General features: G+C 40.5%; 2 protein-coding genes across 3 annotated transcripts in view; one reads left to right on the top strand and one right to left on the bottom strand.

The window, feature by feature from the left end:
• Positions 1 to 1,539: 1,539 nt before the first annotated feature.
• On the bottom strand, positions 1,540 to 6,289 carry LOC129147416 (serine/arginine repetitive matrix protein 1-like). Its single transcript, XM_054709406.1, has 3 exons — positions 6,122 to 6,289; positions 4,554 to 5,275; positions 1,540 to 1,912 (listed from the first exon to the last, which is right to left on the bottom strand). The coding sequence occupies exons 1-3, from the start codon at positions 6,287 to 6,289 to the stop codon at positions 1,879 to 1,881; spliced, it is 924 nt and encodes a 307-aa protein (XP_054565381.1). The 3' UTR covers positions 1,540 to 1,878.
• Positions 5,164 to 19,361, top strand: part of TADA2A (transcriptional adaptor 2A) — a 41,348-nt gene continuing 27,150 nt past the window's right edge. For both annotated transcript variants that reach the window (XM_054709828.1, XM_054709827.1), the window contains exons 1-4: positions 5,164 to 5,294; positions 7,924 to 8,048; positions 10,336 to 10,442; positions 11,336 to 11,395. In XM_054709828.1, the coding sequence (XP_054565803.1) occupies positions 8,024 to 8,048; positions 10,336 to 10,442; positions 11,336 to 11,395 (192 nt within the window). In that variant the 5' untranslated portion in view covers positions 5,164 to 5,294; positions 7,924 to 8,023. The remainder of the gene's footprint in view (positions 5,295 to 7,923; positions 8,049 to 10,335; positions 10,443 to 11,335; positions 11,396 to 19,361) is intronic.

Raw genomic sequence — 19,361 nt, 5'->3', positions numbered from 1 at the left:
TGCAGAAAAAATTTCCCCCTCTGGTTCACCTTCGAGATCTTTAGGACCCTCCTACTTATGCAGAAGCATCCCCAGCCAGGTCTCACTGTGTGGAGAGATGGCTATAGGTAAACCTTACATTTCTTTAGGTAAATTAGCAGAGGTGTCTCAACCCTTCCCCTGCAGACTGGTCATAGTTTGGGTGGATCAAATTAAATAAGCACTTTAGGGACCTCCTGGAAGGAAAAGGATTCTCTAATTCTTTTGACTAGGGTGGCCACAAAGAGACAAAGACAGAGAGGCATAGAGTGATGGGGGGTGTGGGCAGGAAGGATGGCAATGCTCCTGATGCAAGAGGCAGTGACAGAGGCTAAGGAGGAACCAATCCTGAATTAGGCCTTGAGAACTTACATCCTGGAGGCTCAGGCCTTTTGTGGGGTGAAGCCCTCTCTACTGAGTGCATCACAGAAAGACTCCGTGACTTGAAAGAGCCTTTGTAATTGGCAAAGGGCTCGGCCCCAGGACCGGAATCTCTGGCTAATTTACATTGACTGGGTATATCTCAGAGTTTAAAGGGGAGGAAGTTGAAACCTAGAAGGCATAGCTAGACTTTTAGACTTTCTGTTTTTATCTCTTTGTATACAAAACTATAAAGAGCCACCTCAGCTCTGGCAGGTGTTTCTCTTTGGTTAGAGCATCAGCTCATGCACCAAAGGGTGGAGGGGTTGATTCCTGATCAAGGGCACACTGATAGGGATGCGTGCGGGAGACTAACGATGGATGTGTCTCTCTCTTTCTTTCTCTCCCCCCTCCTCCCTCCCTTCCACTCTCTCTAAAAATCAGTGAGGATTATCAACAACAACAAATAAAACACAAAAAGCCACCTCAGTTTATAGGAAGAACATTAGATGAAATAAAGTTTATAAAGTCTTTCAGCACTCTGGCCATAGTTAGTACTAAAAATGGTAGAGAATCATTTGCATAGGGAGGAAGGGAAGCTCAGAAACTACACTTTTGATTCCAATCACTGAAGCTTAGTCATTGAAGAGTTGTTGGGATATTCTGGACTTAGTCAATGGCAGTCACATCACAGAGCCTGACAGTATGATACAATTTTCCTTGTTGGGTTTCAAAGTCAATTTCCTAAATTAGTTACGAGTAAAAGGGCTTGGAGAATGTGCTAAGTCCTAAAGTTCAGTTTTCCACAATATTAGCCCAACATGAACTAATCTTGAATATTATTAAATTTCAACTTAAAAAGGATAAAAGGTGTTTGTTTTTTCAGATTCCTTTATACACGTTTAGTGAGGGGAACAAGACAGTTCTCTCTGCTATGCCAGGTTAAATACAAGCTGCACTGGAAGCACGTAAAGGGTCTACTTAACTCAGACTTGGGGCCAGGAGAGGCGTTCCTGAGGAAGTGATGTTTAAGTTGAAGTGGAGGTACCTTGGCAAAGGAAGCCTGGAAGGAACAGAGTGCATAAGAGAAAGCTGAGGTGCTTCCGTCCGGCTGGAGAATGAAATGTGAGATGGGGCAGTGATGACACAGAAATAGGAAGACCATATAATTTATTGTACAAACTGAGACACCTAACCCTAACCTTAACCCTAGCCCCTAAACCCCTAACCCTGACCCTTCAAACAGTGACCATATAATTTATTGTACAAACTGAGACACTTCTGAGAGTGAAATGAGACAATATCACTAATTATATGGGGACAATAGTAGGAGTAAACCAGGACTGTCCTGAGCAAATTGGAACTTACAGTCACCCTACTTGTAAGCCATGTTCAGGTGCTTGAACCTCCAGTGAAAGCAAAGATGGGATATCTTCTCTGTTTACCTTATACATTTTGCCTGAGTGACTTCATCCATACCTTTGCCTTTACTCGCTCATTTCACAAATATTCGTCCAGGATGCACTTCTGGGCACTGAGGTTACAAAGAAGAAAAGACACAGTGTCTGTGCTCAAGCTCTGTCTAAAGAAGACACATATCCAAAGAAACAATTCTAACACAATTATACAATTTTAGTCCTGGCCTCTCCTCTGAGCTCTAAACTCATATTTGTCATTTTCACTCAGGTTAGTACAAAACACAGATTTGAAAAAGAACTTTTATTTTCCTCCAAATCTCTGTTCCTTATCAGTGCTATCGTTCTCACTGTGCATTTCCATTTCTCCATATCTTTCTTAAGCACAATGTCTAAACGGGGGCTTAGAATTCTAATGAGGGCCTAACATCAATCAAAGAGGAAGGGTAATTTTCGGGTGTTTAAATGCAATGTTTTTAATGAATAGATCCCAGTATTATGTGGGACTATTTTTCCACAACTGTACATTAATAATTCATATTCAAGTTGTTGACAACCATGATGTCCAGATCTGGATATATGCCCTAGCCCAGTGGTCGGCAAACTCATTAGTCAACAGAGCCAAATATCAACAGTACAACGGCTGAAATTTCTTTTGCGAGCCAAATTTTTTAAACTTAAACTTCTTCTAACGCCACTTCTTCAGAAATAGACTCGCCCAAGGCTGTGGAATTTTGTGGAAGAGCCACACTCAAGGGGCCAAAGAGCCGCACGTGGCTCGAGAGCCGCGGTTTGCTGACCACGGCCCTAGCCAGTTGAGGTGAAAAAGACATGAAGGTAAGTCCTAAGTGTTGGACCCTATCTCCTCTTTGTGGAGAATGTGAGAGCGGTTGTAAAGGTATAGGTGAAATACCAATGTTAATAAACTATCTGTTGAACAATTGCTGTGTAAAAGGGCAATTCATGCTTTAAAGGGCATTTTTAATGTTTCCACCATCTATTCTCCACACCGCTTCCAGAGAAATCCTTTTAAAGCAAATCTGATTACTTCTGGGCTTTCAACCCTTCCATTGTATTCTATCATGTCCAATAAAGTCCAACCAAATCCAAAGTCAGATGATACATGATCGGGCTTCTGCCTATGTCCCCACCTTATTTCTCTAATTTGGTGTGCTCCAGCCATATGGTCTCCTTGCTTCTTCTTCAACATGCCAACCAAGCCCCTATCTTAGGGCCATTGCCAATTGCCATTTTTCTTCTCCTAGAATAGATTCCCTCTATAAATCCACATAGCTGCCTCCCTCATTTAATGATTAGATTTCTACCTATGTGCTCTTCCCTAAGAGGCCTTCTTTGTTTATCCTATCTAAAAGAGCATTCCCCACATCCTTCCTAGCCCTTTATCCTGATTTTGTCCCCCTATAAAACTTGACACATCACTGGGCATTATCTTTATTTAGCAATATATTCTGTTACTAGAAGCCCAGTGCATGAATTCTTGCACCAGTGGGGTCCCTTGGCCTGGTCTGAGGGATTGGGTCGAAACCAGTTCTCCAATATCCCCCAAGGGGTCCCAGATTGTGAGAGGGCGCAGGCCAGGCCGAGGGACCCCTCCAGTGCACGATCAGGGCTGGGGAGGGACGTGGGAAGCTGGCCAGCTGAGGAGGGACCACGGGAGGGCTCCAGAGTGTGTCCGGCTTGTCTAGCTCAGTCCCGATCGGCCAGATCCCAGCAGCAAGCTAACCTATAGGTCGGAGCGTCTGCCCCCTAGTGGTCAGTGCACGTCATAATAAGTGGTTGAGCAGCCTTAGCATATCATTAGCATATCACACTTGGATTGGTTGTACGGCTGACCGGACACTTAGCATATTAGGCTTTTATTATATAGATTGCTTATTGTCATCCTCACCCACTATTATAAGAGGCAGACTTTATTTTGTTCACTGCTGAATTTCTAGCACCCAGAACAATGTCTGCTCATTAAATATTTCAGGATACAACAAATGTAAAACGACTCTATATTTATTGATGCACAGGAAAATGTCTGCAAAGTATATAGCAAAATGTTAACTGTTTAACATTCAAGACCTGCTTTTCTTTTTTTTAAATATATTTTATTGATTTTTTACAGAGAGGAAGGGAGAGGGATAGTTAGAAACATTGATGAGAGAGAAACATCAATCAGCCACCTCCTGCACACCCCCTACTGGGGATGTGCCCGCAACCAAGGTACATGCCCTTGACCGGAATCGAACCTGGGACCCTTCAGTCCGCAGGCCGACGCTCTATCCACTGAGCCAAACTGGTTAGGGCTCAAGAGCTGCTTTTCACATTCTTTTTGCTCATGTGAATTTTCTGATTTTTTATTTATTTTTTTTACAATGAACTTGTCTCTTACATACTAAAAAATGAATTAAAAAAGCCTCATAGGCCATGTAAATGACTTCTAAAACAGGTTAGGCAAATTTATGAAAGACAAACTTCTAAATAGATGTACCAGCCTAATGGTTAAGATAGACCACGGTTTGAATCTCCTTGGCCAACCCTTTGTAGCTGTGCGATCCCAAATTATTTATAAACCAGAGTCTAAATGTCTTCACCTGGAAAATGGGGAAAAGAATAGTGCCTCTCACAACGTTGTTTTGGAAGATTAAATGAGCCCATGCAGGTAACCGCCTTTGTACAAGGCCTGGCATGCAATACATACTCGACATAGGGTAGCTATTATAAGAATTAGCAGTAATAAGAGTTAGGACATACCTAGCCCTCAAGATTGACATCAGAGTGGACCACCACATCCTCTCACCATTGCGCCTCAGTCTGGGCCTCTGAAGCCCAAAGGAGGGGCTGGTTCTCTCCAAAGGAGATAACGTCGACTGTCCAGAAGCATCGGAATAAAACGTACCCTGCACACCCCTTACACCATTCAGTCTGGAAAATCCATGAGCAGCACTCCAACACCCGGATTCCGGAGGCGGCCGCGGAGTCCCCGTAGCCTCAGTTTCCTCTGCTGCAACAGGGGTGAGAATGTTAAAAACGCAAAAGCAGGGCAGTGCCGCCCGGCCCGCCTCACGGAGGAGGGCACTCCGGAGGGGATCAATCGTCAGTTCGCCCCGGCGAGCCTCGGGTGACGCGCAACGCACCTCCCGGGAAAAGGGATTACTGGTCGGACTCCAAAGCCAGGCAAGCGGCTCACCCGCGTCCTCCCAGGCCTCTGCCAGAGGGCAGCAGCGGGCTCGCGGAGAGGCCCGGGCGCCGGCCGAGAGCGTGGCAACGGCGCGCAGCACGCGGAGGCCCCGGAGGGAAAGGGGCGGAGACGGCGGGCCGCGAGGGGGCGGGGCGAGCTCGCGCTTGCGCCGCTCGGGAGCGAGCGCGCAGCCCAGGGCGCGCACGTGGCTGGCTGCTCCTCGGCGGGGAGGAGGGGGACTCGGCGAGGTGAGGCGCGGGGCGCTGCGGGACGGCGGCGGCGGGCTCGAGCCCCTCTAGCGGGACGAAAAGGAGGTGAGGACCGCGAGGTGCGATGGGGGGGTCGGGGTCAGGGTGCGGGCCCCGGTGACCGGGAAGACGAGGCACGGGGGGCGGGCGGGAGGCGCCCGGCCACGTCGCGCTGTCGGGGAGGGCGGGGCGGGGCATGGCCCATCAGGCCCCGCCCCTCGGCGAGCCTGGGGTGTCTGCGCGCTGCCTCAGACTCTGCATTCCGGTCTCTGCGGCGCAGCGCGCAGCCAGGCTAACGACAGCCTGTGTGTGTGTCACGCCCCTACCCACGTTTCCCATTGGGTTTCCACGTAGGCCTTACACCTACAGGAGGCACTGAAGCCTCCTTGTTTACAGCTCAGGCTGACTGAGGCTCCGGTAAAATGACCTGCCCAAGGTCCTACAGCTACTAAGGAGCTGAGGGAGGATTTGAACTTTGTCTGCAAAGCTCCACAGCCCGCACCTGTCCTCTGCACCACTCTGGATGCTGCTGTTCGCTTGCCTTCCGTCCTCCCCGTAACGTGTTTGAGTTTGGTAAATGTTGATTTGGAGCCAGCACTCCTCCTTTCATGGGTGTTACTGTCAGAAATGTCTCGTGAGAAGAAGAAAGAAGATTCTGTTTATTGAAATACTAGAGGCCCGATGCATGAAATTCATGCAAGAGTAGGCCGGCCTTCCCCCCCCCCCCCCCCCCTTGCTGGCACTGGCTTCCCTCTGGCACCCAGGACGGGCTTCCCTCACAGCCCCAGCTCTGTCTGGAAGGACGTCCTGTCTAATTAGCATATTATGCTTTTATTACTATAGATGGTTGCTTATGACATCGAGTGTTTATCAGACTGTTTGTACATCCTTACCTTGAACCTCTCTCTCTCAGCCTCTGTTGAAATGGCGCCGCTGTTTGCTACCTGTGAGACAGTGTACAAGTGACAATCTTTCAGGGCCTCCTTTCCTTTGAAACAGCATCGTGCCTCAGAAGGTTCAAAGAAATAATCCACGGACAGTGGTACCACAATAGCTGGCATATGAGAGAAGGTCAATAAATGTTGGTCATTATTGTATTATCAAGTGCATAATACCATACCCCTTGCCAAATTCATTTTTCTTGAAAGACTAACTTTTTCCTGAGACTAAAGCAGAGGGAGGGAGAATTACTCTACCCTGGCCCACCGCAAAAAAAAAAAAGACATTTATTTGTCTATTACATTTGTGTTTACTGGGTTCTTTCTGTGTGCTTGGTACTTTTAAAGCATACAAATTTGTATGGGATGTAGTCCCTGCTTTTATTTCGTCTAAAAATTTGGGGAAATATGCATGCAGAAATAATCCTCACAAAGTAGAATGTGAAAAACACCAGAAAAGAGATAGGTAAAAACTATGAGAGTATAGAAGAAGGAGGGAAGTGGGTGTTTTGTGTTTTTTTTTGTTGTTGTTACTTTTACTCCACAGTGACTTTTAAAAAAATGTTATTTTACCGATTTTAGAGAGAGAGGAAGGGAGAGAGAGAGAGAAACAAACAGAGAGAGAGAGAAACATCATTAGGCTGCCTCCTGCACCCCCCATTCTGGGGATCGAGCCTGAAACCTGGGCATGTGCCCTGACTGGGAATCGAACTGGTGACCTCTTGGTGCATGGGTCGACGACGCTCAACCAGTGACCTACACTGTCTGGGCTATTTTCTTGGCTTAGTGTGAAATATGATTTCATTTTGCCTTTAGGAAGAAACTGTACATTGGACATACCTATTGAATATTTATTCAAAGAGTAAATTACTGAACAAATGTATGTTCTAATACAGTGGTCGGCAAACCACGGCTCGCGAGCCACATGCGGCTCTTTGGCTCCTTGAGTTTTTAGCAAAGGCTAGCTTAGGAGTACCCTAATTAAGTTAATAACAATGTACCTACCTATATAGTTTAAGTTTAAAAAATTTGGCTCTCAAATTTCAGTCGTTGTACTGTTGATATTTGGCTCTGTTGGACTAATGAGTTTGCTGACCACTGTTTTAATAGATAGGATTCCTTGGTTTCTAGCAACAGAACTCATTCAAATTAAAGTATTGGAAAGATAGAGAAATGAGAAAAAAAAAAACTAAAATAGTCGGGCCACCTTTGGAGATGAGGATCTCACCAGCCAGAGCTCATGGAGCAGTATTTGACTAATGAATGTTTGAGCTTCAGCTGCCTTCTGTCCTTGTATGTCTTAGATTCAGATTTCTCTAAGGAAATACAATACCTAATTGCTTTAGCTATTGTGAGGGTAGAGAATGACATATTTCAATTGGCAACCCCACTGAACCATATGAAATGTCTGAGAGTCAGTTTCCCAAAGGAAGGAGGCTAAGGAGAGGAGTGATGTGGGCAGAGAAAACCAATAGTTGTCTATTAGGACTATGTAGCTTTTGTAGAGGGTTTACTATGGGCTGGGCACCATGGTACATAATTTATATAGATTTTGATAGTTAATCCTTACAACACCTCTAGGAGGTAGAAACTATTATAATCATACCCATTTTATCGAGGGGGAAACAGGCTTATAGAGATAAAATATTTGCTTAATGTTACAGAACTCGGATATAGTAGAGTACATTGCATTATTTTCTCTTTATCTTGTCCCTTTGAATTATTTCCTGATCCATGTGCAATTTGTTTGTTCATAGGGAGTCATCAAGCTTTGGTGAGTGTTGGCCAGTTCTGAAATCTTCTCGAAGGGGCACTGCATTGAGGAAGATCAAAGCAGCAGTCTTTGCCAATTAAGGAATGGACCGCTTGGGTTCCTTTAGCAGTAAGTACTGTGTGCACAAGTCTCAGGTGAATATTAATAGCAAACTGAAGTAGAAGTTGATCAAAGAGGAAAAATAAGCACTTTGAAGTTAAACAAAGCCCTGTGAATCTGATCCTAAAGGAATAAGAGTATCAACTCAAAGTAAAATCAATTAATATTTATTGATTGCCCACTGAACATATGACACAAACATATCACCCTAGTTCTTATAAGAAAACTAAGATCAAATGGACCAAACGTAGTATGATTAACCTGCAGATGGATTTATTTTTTATTTATTTATTTATTTATTTATTTATTTATTTATTACTGGTTTCATAGAGGAAGGAAGAGGGAAAGAGAGATAGAAACATCAATGATGAAAGAAAACATTGATTGGCTGCTTCCTGCATGCCTCCTACTGGGGACTGAACTTACAACCTGGGCATGTGCCTTGACCAGGAATCCAACCATGATCTCATGGTTTATAGGTTGATGCTCAACCACTGAGCCACACCGGCTGGGCTGGATGGATTTCTTTAAAAAGCAGATGGGTTCCCTGTAACACATTTGTAATGCTTTTATAAGAAATAATGTCTGGTAGAAAAAAAGAAATACTCTTTTCCCCGCAACCCGGCATGTGCCCTTGACTGGGAACCAAACCTGCAAGTTTTCAGTGCACGGGACAATGCCCAACCAAGAGAGCCACACTGGCCTGGGCCCTTCTCAATTTTTAAAAGTTCTTTGTAATATTAGGGATTTTAGCCCTTTATGATATATTTGCAGATATTTTCAACTTATTAGCTTTTTTACTTTGCTTCTGGTGTTTTTTGCCAAGAAAGAGTTTTTTGTTTGTTGGCTTTGTTTATGCACTCAAATTTATTAACCTTTTATTCCCTTGGATTTTGAATGATGATAAAAAAAAAAAAAAAGCCTTTCCCTACTCCTAAGTTACAGAAAAGTTTTCTACTCCTAGTTTATAAAAAAGTGTACCTTTGTGAAGGACACTTTGACTATATATATCAAAATGCTCTGTATACCAGTTTTAGTTCTAGGAAAATACATATCCTAAGGAACAAAATGTGAAAAGTTGTATATACAAGAACATTCATCTCAGCATTCTTTATAATAGTAAATAATTGGAAACTATTATTATAAATGTCCACCAATAGGGAACTGTGTAAATTAGTTGTTCTCAACCTTATGTGACCCAGTGATTTTTTTAAAAATAATATTTTTAAAACCCCTTTTACTCTTTGGAAATTAAATACATAGATAACAACGTATCTACAACCATGATTTCAAAGAAATAAAAACAATAATGCCCTAACTATAACACAAAGGCTAAATAAAAGAGAAGTAATTTATAATGAAATAATGGAATTTATAATAAAATAATATGCATCTCAATATGTTTAGACATGATTATAGTAGAAGACAAAATGACTTAAGTAGTCAGATACTTGCACGCATATATTGAATCACGGCATCTTACAACTACACATGCACAATGAGTGATTCATGTGTGATGTGTTGGTGACTCAAATACCACAAGCTTGAATAACTTGGTAAAGTTCTGAACAAAACAAGATAAAATCTCTGGTAGTACATGCAGTTGCTTTTCTGGAAAATTCAATATAAAAACTCAAAAACATTTTGTTTTATGTAATATGGAACTGGGTTCTTGGTCATGTAATTTTGAATAGGTTATTTTTACCTACTTGAATATCTGGTGGGACATTTGAAAGTTGTGTAGATACAGGCCAATTCTTTGTTGTGGAGGAATGTCTTAGGCATCTCTGGTGCCTGCCTGCTAAGTGCCAGTTGTGTTCCCTAGTCCTTGTGACAACAAAAAAGCATCTCAGATTTCCAAAATGCTTTCCTAGAGGATAGTTGAGAACCATTAGGTTAGATAATTGATATGATGGAGTATTATTCATCCATTAAAAAGAATGGGGAAGCCCTGGCCAGTGTTGGATGAGCATTTTTCCCCTGAAAAAAATGTTGTGGGTATTATGAAACTTCCAGCTAAAACCAGTGTTTGTAAATTTCTTTGTAGGGGCCATATCTACTTAGATGCTGTTTAAAGTAGTAGGTACTTCGTAGGGAGGAACAAAGCTACCCTGAAATAAAAAGGAACATAATTTTTGTTTTTTTTTCTTATTTAGAATGAGCTCTTCTTGTTTCCATGAACTTTCAGCATAGCTCACTACCAGCATAGTCATTTGCAGATTTTCACCCTCTTGGCTCTTAAGATAATCAGAAGATGTTTTGAAGCTAGTATATATATATATTTTTTTTGTTCTAGGTGATCCCTCTGATAAGCCACCTTGCCGAGGCTGCTCCTCCTACCTCATGGAGCCTTATATCAAGTGTGCAGAATGTGGGCCACCGCCCTTTTTCCTCTGCTTACAGGTATCTCATTAAGGAGAGGCCTGCCTCTCCTAGGTGTTTTTTTATGGATGTAATAAATTCAGAGATGACTATCGATTGCTCAGAAGGCCCATATCTTATTTAATCTGTTCTAGTCAATCTTCCAGTATACATTTACCAGTGAAAAGTTGGGGAACAGAGCAGATGGATGAGATAGACTGTTGAATACAGGCATATCTCAGAGCTATTGCAGGTTTGGTTCTAGACCCCATAATAAAGTGACTTTCACAATAAAGCAAGTTGTAATCTTTTTGCTAGTAGAGGGTCTTGACTTCAAAAAAACACAAAACAAAAAACACAAAATTATGAAGTGCAATAATATGAAGCACAGTAAAACGAGGTGTGCCCATATTTCACAGAGGTATCAACTTAATGCTTAACACTGTTTTAGCCAGTAGTATTAAGTATTGAGATTACAGGAACAGAATAGGAGAGTTATTCCTTTTGATAGTACCTATGACACAATGTTTATTGTCTTATTGAAGAGTGATCTTTGGGCAGGTGACGAACAAGGTAACAAACCATTTTGTGGATGATGGTGGAAATAGTAATACTAATTATAAGTGCTTACTCTGTGCTAGGCACTATTTTAGGTACCACTAGTATTCATGACTTACCTCTTAAATCATCACTATAACCCAATAAAGTAAATATGATTATAGTTTCTCCATTTTATAGAAGAAACTCAAGCAAGGAGAAGGTTAAGTAATTTGCTCAAGGTCACACAACAAATACCATATTTTTTTGGATTCAAGACACTGTTGATTATAAGAAGCATCCCATGAGCCACACTGGCCAGCGTACTGTCTTTTAACCTTTAAGAAAGCGTCTCAAAAAGTAGCTTTTTGGTAACTTAATTTTTCTCTTTTTTGCAGTGTTTCACTCGAGGATTTGAGTACAAGAAGCATCAAAGTGATCATACTTATGAAATAATGGTAATGATGATGTTGCAGGGAATTTCTTTTTCTTTTTCTTTCTTTTTTTCTGTTTATTTTTCAAGTCTTACATTCGAATTAGACTTTTTTTCTTCACCTCCAAGGCTCTCTTTTTTCTTTTCTTTCCTCCTCTCCTAAATTAGGTAATCATTACCCAGTAAATTTTTCAGTTTTATGGATCTACTGAGGCATTATTAAGTCCAAAAATCATTTTAAATACTCAGATTTTTGTTTCAAATTTAGAAAGAACTTAAAGGAAGCACTTTTTGAGATTTACTGACATAAGAGTTACACTGTTTTTTAAATATATTTTTAGTGATTTTGGAGAGAGAAAGGAAGAGGGATAGAGAGAGAAACAACGATGAGAGAAAAATGTCAATCAGCTGCCTCCTGCACCCACCTCAACCCCCTACTGGAAAATCTAGGCATGTGCCCTGATTGGGAATCAAACCATGACCTCCTGGTTCATGGGTTGACACTCAACCACTGAGCCACACTGGCTGGGCTTACACTGCTTTTTAGGTTCATTGATAAAACATAATAGATGTATTGTCGATGTTTTAGCTAATGGTGTTTTTATGTGGTTCATGGGGATAGTCATAATGTTTATGTCTGGTACTCTATCCCCCTTCCATGGGGAAAGTTACTTACCTTTTTGAAGTTAAGTTTTAAATGAACATAGAGTGAATGATGTAATACATAAAATCATTTTGAAGAGACAGACTGGTTTATAGGCAAGAGTAAGAATTGGCTGTAACTTGATTAATTGTATTACCACCTCTTAAAGAAGGAATGAGAGGCAGATGTTGGTAGTGTATTTCCACGCTCTAGCCAAAGGAATGGGCACTTTAGTAAGACAAAGTAATATCTTGTCTGCTTGGCAGGTATGTATACCTTTGTCAAGATATTTTTGTCAGTTATCAGAGAATAACTTATAGTTCACCATGTAGTTTTTCTTACAGGAAAGAGTGCTGGCTGGGGCATTTATTTGATATTAATCATGCTTCCCTCTTCTACTTTTAAGGGCCCATGTGATTACAATGGGCCCATTTGGATAGTGCAGGACACTTCCTATTCTAAGGTCAGTAGATTAGTACCTTAGTCCCATCAGCGGAGTTCATTCACATGAATATGTAGTTAGTGTTTGAATAATCAGGAATCCTGGGGGTAGAAGGGAGTCATTTTTAGAATTATGCCTACCACAGCACTGTAGTATATCTGCCTCAGTCTCTTAAAAGTTTAGAAAGGGTGAATTGGCATCTCTGAGTCTCATTTGTGTGGTCCTGTTAAGATGAATTTCTGAGCCTGCAATGCTGAGAGTCAGATCCCCATCCATAATAAATTAATAAAAAAATGTTCCTTAATAAGAGTTCTTGGCAGCCAACTGGCTAGCCATACCTTAACCTCTCTCTAAATACTTTGTCTTCTAACTACTTTCTTCACTAATTGTAAAACTTGGAATGCATTTTTTATATTAAACTTTATTTTTTAGAGCAGTTATAGATTCACAGCAAAACTAAGTAGGAAGTACAGATTTTCTATACACTGAGTGGCAAGATTATTATGATCTCTGAACGCATAATAATCTGGCCACTCGGTGTATATCCTATATAATAAAAGGCTAATATGCAAATTGTCCCCTCGACCAGGAGTTTGACCAGCACGCAGGCCAGCCAACCACCCATGTCCCCTCCCCCTGGCCAGGCTGGCCGGACCCCCCCATGCATGAATTCATGCACCGGGCCTCTAATATGCATGCGCGCGCGCACACACACACACACACACACACACACACACACACAACACTGAGTGGCCAGATTATTATGTGTTCAGAGATCATAATAATCTGGCCACTCAGTGTATATTGTCTGCCCCCACAAACACTTAAGACTGCCCTATTGTCAATAGCCTCACGAGAGTGGAACATTTGTTATAATTGATGAGCTACATTGATACTTCATTATCACCCAAAGTCCATGTTTACATTAGCATTCGCTGTTGAAGTTGTACAGTCTGAGGGTTTGTAATGTCATGTATCCATCATTATAGTATCATACAAAACAGTTTCATGCCCCTAAAAATCCTCTGTGCTCCGCCTATACATCCATCCCTCCCCTTTACCCCTGGCAATCACTGATCTTTTTATGGTGGCTGTATCATTTTGCATTCCCAGCAGCAGTGAATGAGAGTTCCTGTTACTCCACATTCTCACCAACATTTAGTGTTGTCTGTTCTGGATTAATGGCCATTCTAATAGGTGTATAGTGGTAATTGTTTTAATTGGTATTTCTCTGATAACATGATGTGGAATATGTTCTCATATCAATACATTTTTTTCCTGTTTGTTAATTGCAAAATGAATGAAGTGTGGTTGGAGTAGCGTTGGCTTTGAGTACATTTCATCAAGGTTACCAGATCTTCAGAAAGCTGGTTTATTTTTCCCAAATTTTCACAAGAATATCTTGAGCCAGAATACACGTTTATTTATTTGAATTGTGAAAATAATTCCTTAATAAATAAGTATATGTTGAGTAGGTTGGTGGTTATCCCTGTAAGATGACCATGAGCTCTCTAGCTGTTCTGGGCACAGTGCCTTTTGCATAATCCTGGAAGTACTAAGTTTCACTCCAAGTCCATTTATTTCTTCTGATTACATCCTTTTCTCACATATTCAACACCTATACAAACACTTTGGGGAGCTTTTGGAGGTTACTTATAGTCCCTCTTTTTCTACCAGTCCTATCTATTCCACATCTTTCCTTCAGTAGGAATAATGACCACATTTTGGCTTTCTACACTGAAGCCACTAAAAATGTGATAAAAATTTTTTTTGGCATATGAAGCCTCAGAAAACTTTAAATGGTTTTCAGTACTTTTGTCACCTCACAGTGCTGTAATTTTAGAAGTTACTCATGCTTTGGTGGGTGATGTGTTAAGGTTTCTGAATTCTATGCCTATTTTTGTCTTATACTTCTTAGAACCTTGAACAAGTCAAGGCACCACTTTCTATCAGACCCTTTATACCTATACCAGTGATTCTTAAAACTTTAATGGAGAAAGATCACCTGGGTAGCTTCTTAAAAATGTAAATTTCTAAACCCCGCTGTTAGAGACTGGTTCAGTAGGGTTGAGATTGGGTCCAGGAATTAAATAACATTGATAAAACCTTAAGAAAAACTGTACTATGTTCATTTATTTATTTTGGGTGTAGAAAAATCTTGTTTATCTAAACATAAAGTTGGTGAAGGCTAATATTCTAAAATACATTTTTTAGAGATAATATTGGCTCTTTAAATATGAGTTGTCATATTTACATGTATGTATAACACTTGCCAGGTTGAATGATTATATGAATTTAATATAGACATAGACCCTGAAATTTCACTTTTTGGTCTCTTAGTACCTCTTGTGCTAAGCATATTTATAGTACGTGCTCAGATAAATGTGTATTGCTGATTAGTAGTGTAATTTCACAAATCACTACAGTATTTTTGTCATTAACAAAAGATATAACAATTTCTAAATGCCTGTGTAATCCGAAGACTTCTTGTGTCACTTTTTAAAAAACTTAACTATAGAAAATTTTAAACGTATACTGAAATACAGAGAATGGTATTTTGGCTATCTATTGCTACCTAACAGCTACAGCAAAACTTTGTGGCTTAAAATAACAACCATATTATCTCCCACAGTTTTGTGGGTCAGGAATTCAGATTGGGCATGGCAAGGGTAACTCTCAGTTCCACATGATGTGCTGGGGCTGGAAGTCCAAGGGGCTTTTTTTCACACACTCTGGCACCTCAGGAGGATGGCTTGCATTGGTTGGGAGTTAGCTAGAATATCTTCACTGCCTGAGGTCTGGGTTCTTTAGTAGTCTTAGGGCCTCTCCCTCTCCATGTGACCTTTCCACATGGTCTTTCCAGCAAGGAGGCTAAATTTCTTACGTGGTGCCTCAGGAATCCAAAGAGCGCAAAAGTGGAAGCTGCTAGGCCTTCTTAAGCAAGTCACAGGTCCAACTTGTATTAAATAAGAAGGGACCACACAAGGATGTGAATTCCAGGAGAAGTTCATTGAGAGCTACCATTGTTACCAACTACCTGTTAAAATTATCAACTCGGCCCTAGCTGGTTTGGCTCAGTGGATAGAGCGTAGGCCTACAGACTGAAGGGTCCCAGGTTCGATTCCGGTCAAGGGCACATGCCCGCGTTGCGGGCTTGATCCCCAGTAGGGGACATGCTGGAGGCAGCTGATCAATGATTCTCATCATTGATGTTTCTCTCTCTCTCTCTCTCTCTCTTCCCTTTCCTCTCTGAAATCAATAAAGAAATATATATTTTTAAAAATTTATCAACTCTTGGCCTATTTTATTTCATCTAAAACCCCAATCCTTCAGATTACTTAGAAGCAAACCTCCCAGACATTATATCATTTTAGCTATAAGTGCTTTATTAGCTCTCTCTAAAATTTAAAAAGTAATTCAAGTCACTTTCACATTTCCCCAATCATTTCATAAAAGCTTTTAAAAAAAATCTCTGTTCTGTTCTCCACCTCTGAAGTAATCACTCTTCTGATTTTTATTATCATAGATCAGTTTTGCATATTCTATAACTACATATAAATAGATTTATACTGTAGATAGTTCTGTTTCTGGTTTCTTTCACTCAGCATGTTTTTGAGATCTATTCATGTTGTACATAATAGTTCATTCCTCTGAGTAATATTCCATGGTAAGAATATAACACAGTTTGTTTATCCTCTGTTGATGGACACCTGGGCTTTGCCTAGTTGTTGGCTATTAAGAATAAAAACTGCTATGAACCTTCTTATTCTTGTTTAAGGCTTTCTGTGGATATTTATTTTCATTTTTCTTAGGTAAATACTTAGGAATGGAATTGCTGGGTTATAAAATAATGATTAATTTATTCATTATTATTATTTTAATCCTCACCCAAGGATATTTTCCATTGATTTTTAGAGAGAAGGAAAGACAGAGAGAAATATCGATGTGAGAGAAGCACATCGATTGGTTGCCTCCTGCACGAGCCCCGACCAGGGGCCGGGCCAGGGAGGAGCCTGCAACCTAGGTATGTGCCCTTGACCTGAATTGAACCCAGGACCTTTTGGTCCACAGGCTGACACTCTATCCACTGAGCCAAACCGGCTAGGGCATAAATGATTAACTTTTAAACTATCAAAAAGTTTCCTACGTGGTTGTGTCTGAGAATCTACTAGCAGTGTCTGAGAATTCTGATTGCTCCTTATGCTTATTAGCTTTCGATAGTCCGTTTCTGTACTTTAGCTATTCTTTGGGTATCATGAATATGTAGTGGCATCATAAAATTTTTTTTCAATGTTTACAATGTGTTCTAATTGGCATACAAATAAGGTCCATCTATTCCAATTGGTTGCCTCATACATTTTCTATTCTGTGGGTTTTTCTCCCAACCTTCCCTCACTCTTTCATTTCTTACAGTTTTTATTTTATTTTTATTTTTTAAAAACTGGGTTGTTGGTATTAATAGATGTTAATATAGGCTGGATTTTGCTGACTAATGTGTTCCTCTGTCTTCTGTTTCCTATAAATTGGTAGTTAGATCTAATGGCTATATCAGATTCATTTATGATCATTGTCTAGATCTGTTAATGTATTGGGTATTGCAAAGTAGTTATCTTTTAGTTCTGTTACTCCTTTTAAATTGAGTTAAATTCTATAAAAAGTTTATCATGTAGGTAAAGTTTGTACAGGAAAGGCAGGATAAGTACTTGATTTCTGCCCTTCCTCCCGTTTTTTAACTGAGTTTAAAGTATGAGTTGGTTTCCTGGCACCTTTAGATATTTATACATTATGTGTCTAATCCTTTACAGTTTTATCCGTATTAGTGCTCAAAATGTTCCATTTTTTGTTAGTAGGAGCCTCTACAAAATTAGTCTCTGAATCCTTTTGCCATGACACTTAAGAGTCTTTGAGTCTTTGAGAGCATTTTTGCTTTCTAGTATGACAAAATGTTCCAGTCTCATCTTGAACAGTTCCTGACCCAAAGCTGGAATCAGCTTTTTCTTCAAGTACCACTTAAAGAATGGTATTTAGTGGTAAATAGTATTTAGAGACTGCATACTAGGAAATAGAAGCATTCATTGCTAATGGGTTGTTCATTGTTTCTAGACCTTTTCAGTGAACAGTGTTAGGCAATTATTCTAAGACAAAAATGCATTATGAGTTTATACTAAAACTTTCAATTCCATTATAAGACTACAAGGTTTTACATAACCTCATAGATCTTATGTCTATATCTTTTCCCCCAAGCCAAAAATCCCACTGCCCAATGATGCCAGCACAATTATTTATCTGCTTTACCCCATAACACATCCACATACAATAATCTTGGAATATACCAACACTATTGAAAACAGTATATGAGTTATTTTGGCAATTTCTCTTACTTTTTTAAAAAAATTGATTTTTAGAGAGAGTGGAAGGGAGAGGGATAGAGAGAAACATCGATGAGAGAGACACACTGATTGCTTGCCTTCTGCACAACCCCTACTGGGGGTCGAGCCCACAACCCGGGCACCAGCCCTGACTGGGATCAAACTGTGACCTCCTGGTTCATGGGTCAATGCTCAAACACTGAGCAACACCAGCCAGGCAGTTTCTTTTAACATTTAAGGTATATTCTACAGATGTACAAACCATTGTATTTTAAAGTCAATTGAGATAATTTCCTTCTGTGTGATTATGCCTTAAAATAAATTTATATGTTTGTTACATTTTGTTTTTTAATTCTTATGATTTTAAAATTTAATAATTACATACAGTATTTATGTTTTAAAGTCAAATCTGCAAAACAAGGAATATTCAGAGAGTCTAGCTTCTATTCCTGTCCTCTCCACTGTTTGCTCCCTCCTTTCCCCATAGGTAAACTTTTCTTTTAAATGTATTGCCGCATCCATTTACGGCTATGGTTCAGGATCTGAAGAAGGGGCCACGCACAAATGAAAACACTAGACAAGAAATATGAATTTAGAAGGCATGGGGGGCATATCAAAGGTAAAATTTGGTAAACAGTGAAAGGATTATCAGGTTAGGGAATTGCCTTCAGCCATTGAGCCCACAGCAAGGCAATATTATGCTGAATATCAAAGTCCATGGGTCTTTTTGCATAATATGATAATTACTGTTGGTTTTAGCCTCCGGCATTTCCCCCTTTTGGTTTTCTTAATAAATTTAGAAAGGTGTATGCCATCTGCAGGGCTTGAGTCCTTTTAAGACTTCATTTCACATTTGCAGACTAGAATTTAAACATAAGAACAAGAATGAGACAGACAATAGTGGTTATGCTAAGAGTCAAATGTAGGGAGATCCAATGAAAGGATTGAGTTCTTTCATGTCCTTTTAAAATTGTTGTCAAGCATCTAAGGAACTAGTTTGTAGTAGGCTCCTTTCTGGGCCATCAGTTCTTTATGGGTTCCCTTCTCAGTCACTGTCCCCTGTGACATGACAGCAATGATATTCGAGTTCTGGATGGTGGACAAACGGTGGGCAATGACAATGCAGGTCTTTGTGCAGGGCAACCTGCACCATTGCACAACTGGTGACTGCTAGCATGGCAAGGCTTCTTCACCATCCCCCAGGTCATCTCTGGACTGTTTCTGCTCTGTCTTGTTCTCCTCCCACTTCTTATCTTCAGTGTGTTGCTTGGGGCTACTGGAGTAGTCTGTTCAGTTCCTCTCTCAGATGCATGTTGAATGTTCCTTGCAGGAATCCACACGGGCTTGGAGGAGTTTTCTGGAAATACACAAGCATATCCTTGACCAAAGGTTAACAAGGGGTTGGGGCCCTTCCATAAGGCAAACTTGAGATCTTTCCATTTAAACTAGACCATTTTCCTTTGGCTTATTCTGACACCAGTGTAATTCCATGGGCGTCTTACCATCAGCATTACAAGTGAAAAAATTTAGTTAAGGC

This window comes from Eptesicus fuscus, chromosome 20 (assembly GCF_027574615.1).
Source record: "Eptesicus fuscus isolate TK198812 chromosome 20, DD_ASM_mEF_20220401, whole genome shotgun sequence".
Taxonomy (NCBI): domain Eukaryota; kingdom Metazoa; phylum Chordata; class Mammalia; order Chiroptera; family Vespertilionidae; genus Eptesicus; species Eptesicus fuscus.
This window is presented reverse-complemented; position numbering and strand designations above follow the sequence as displayed.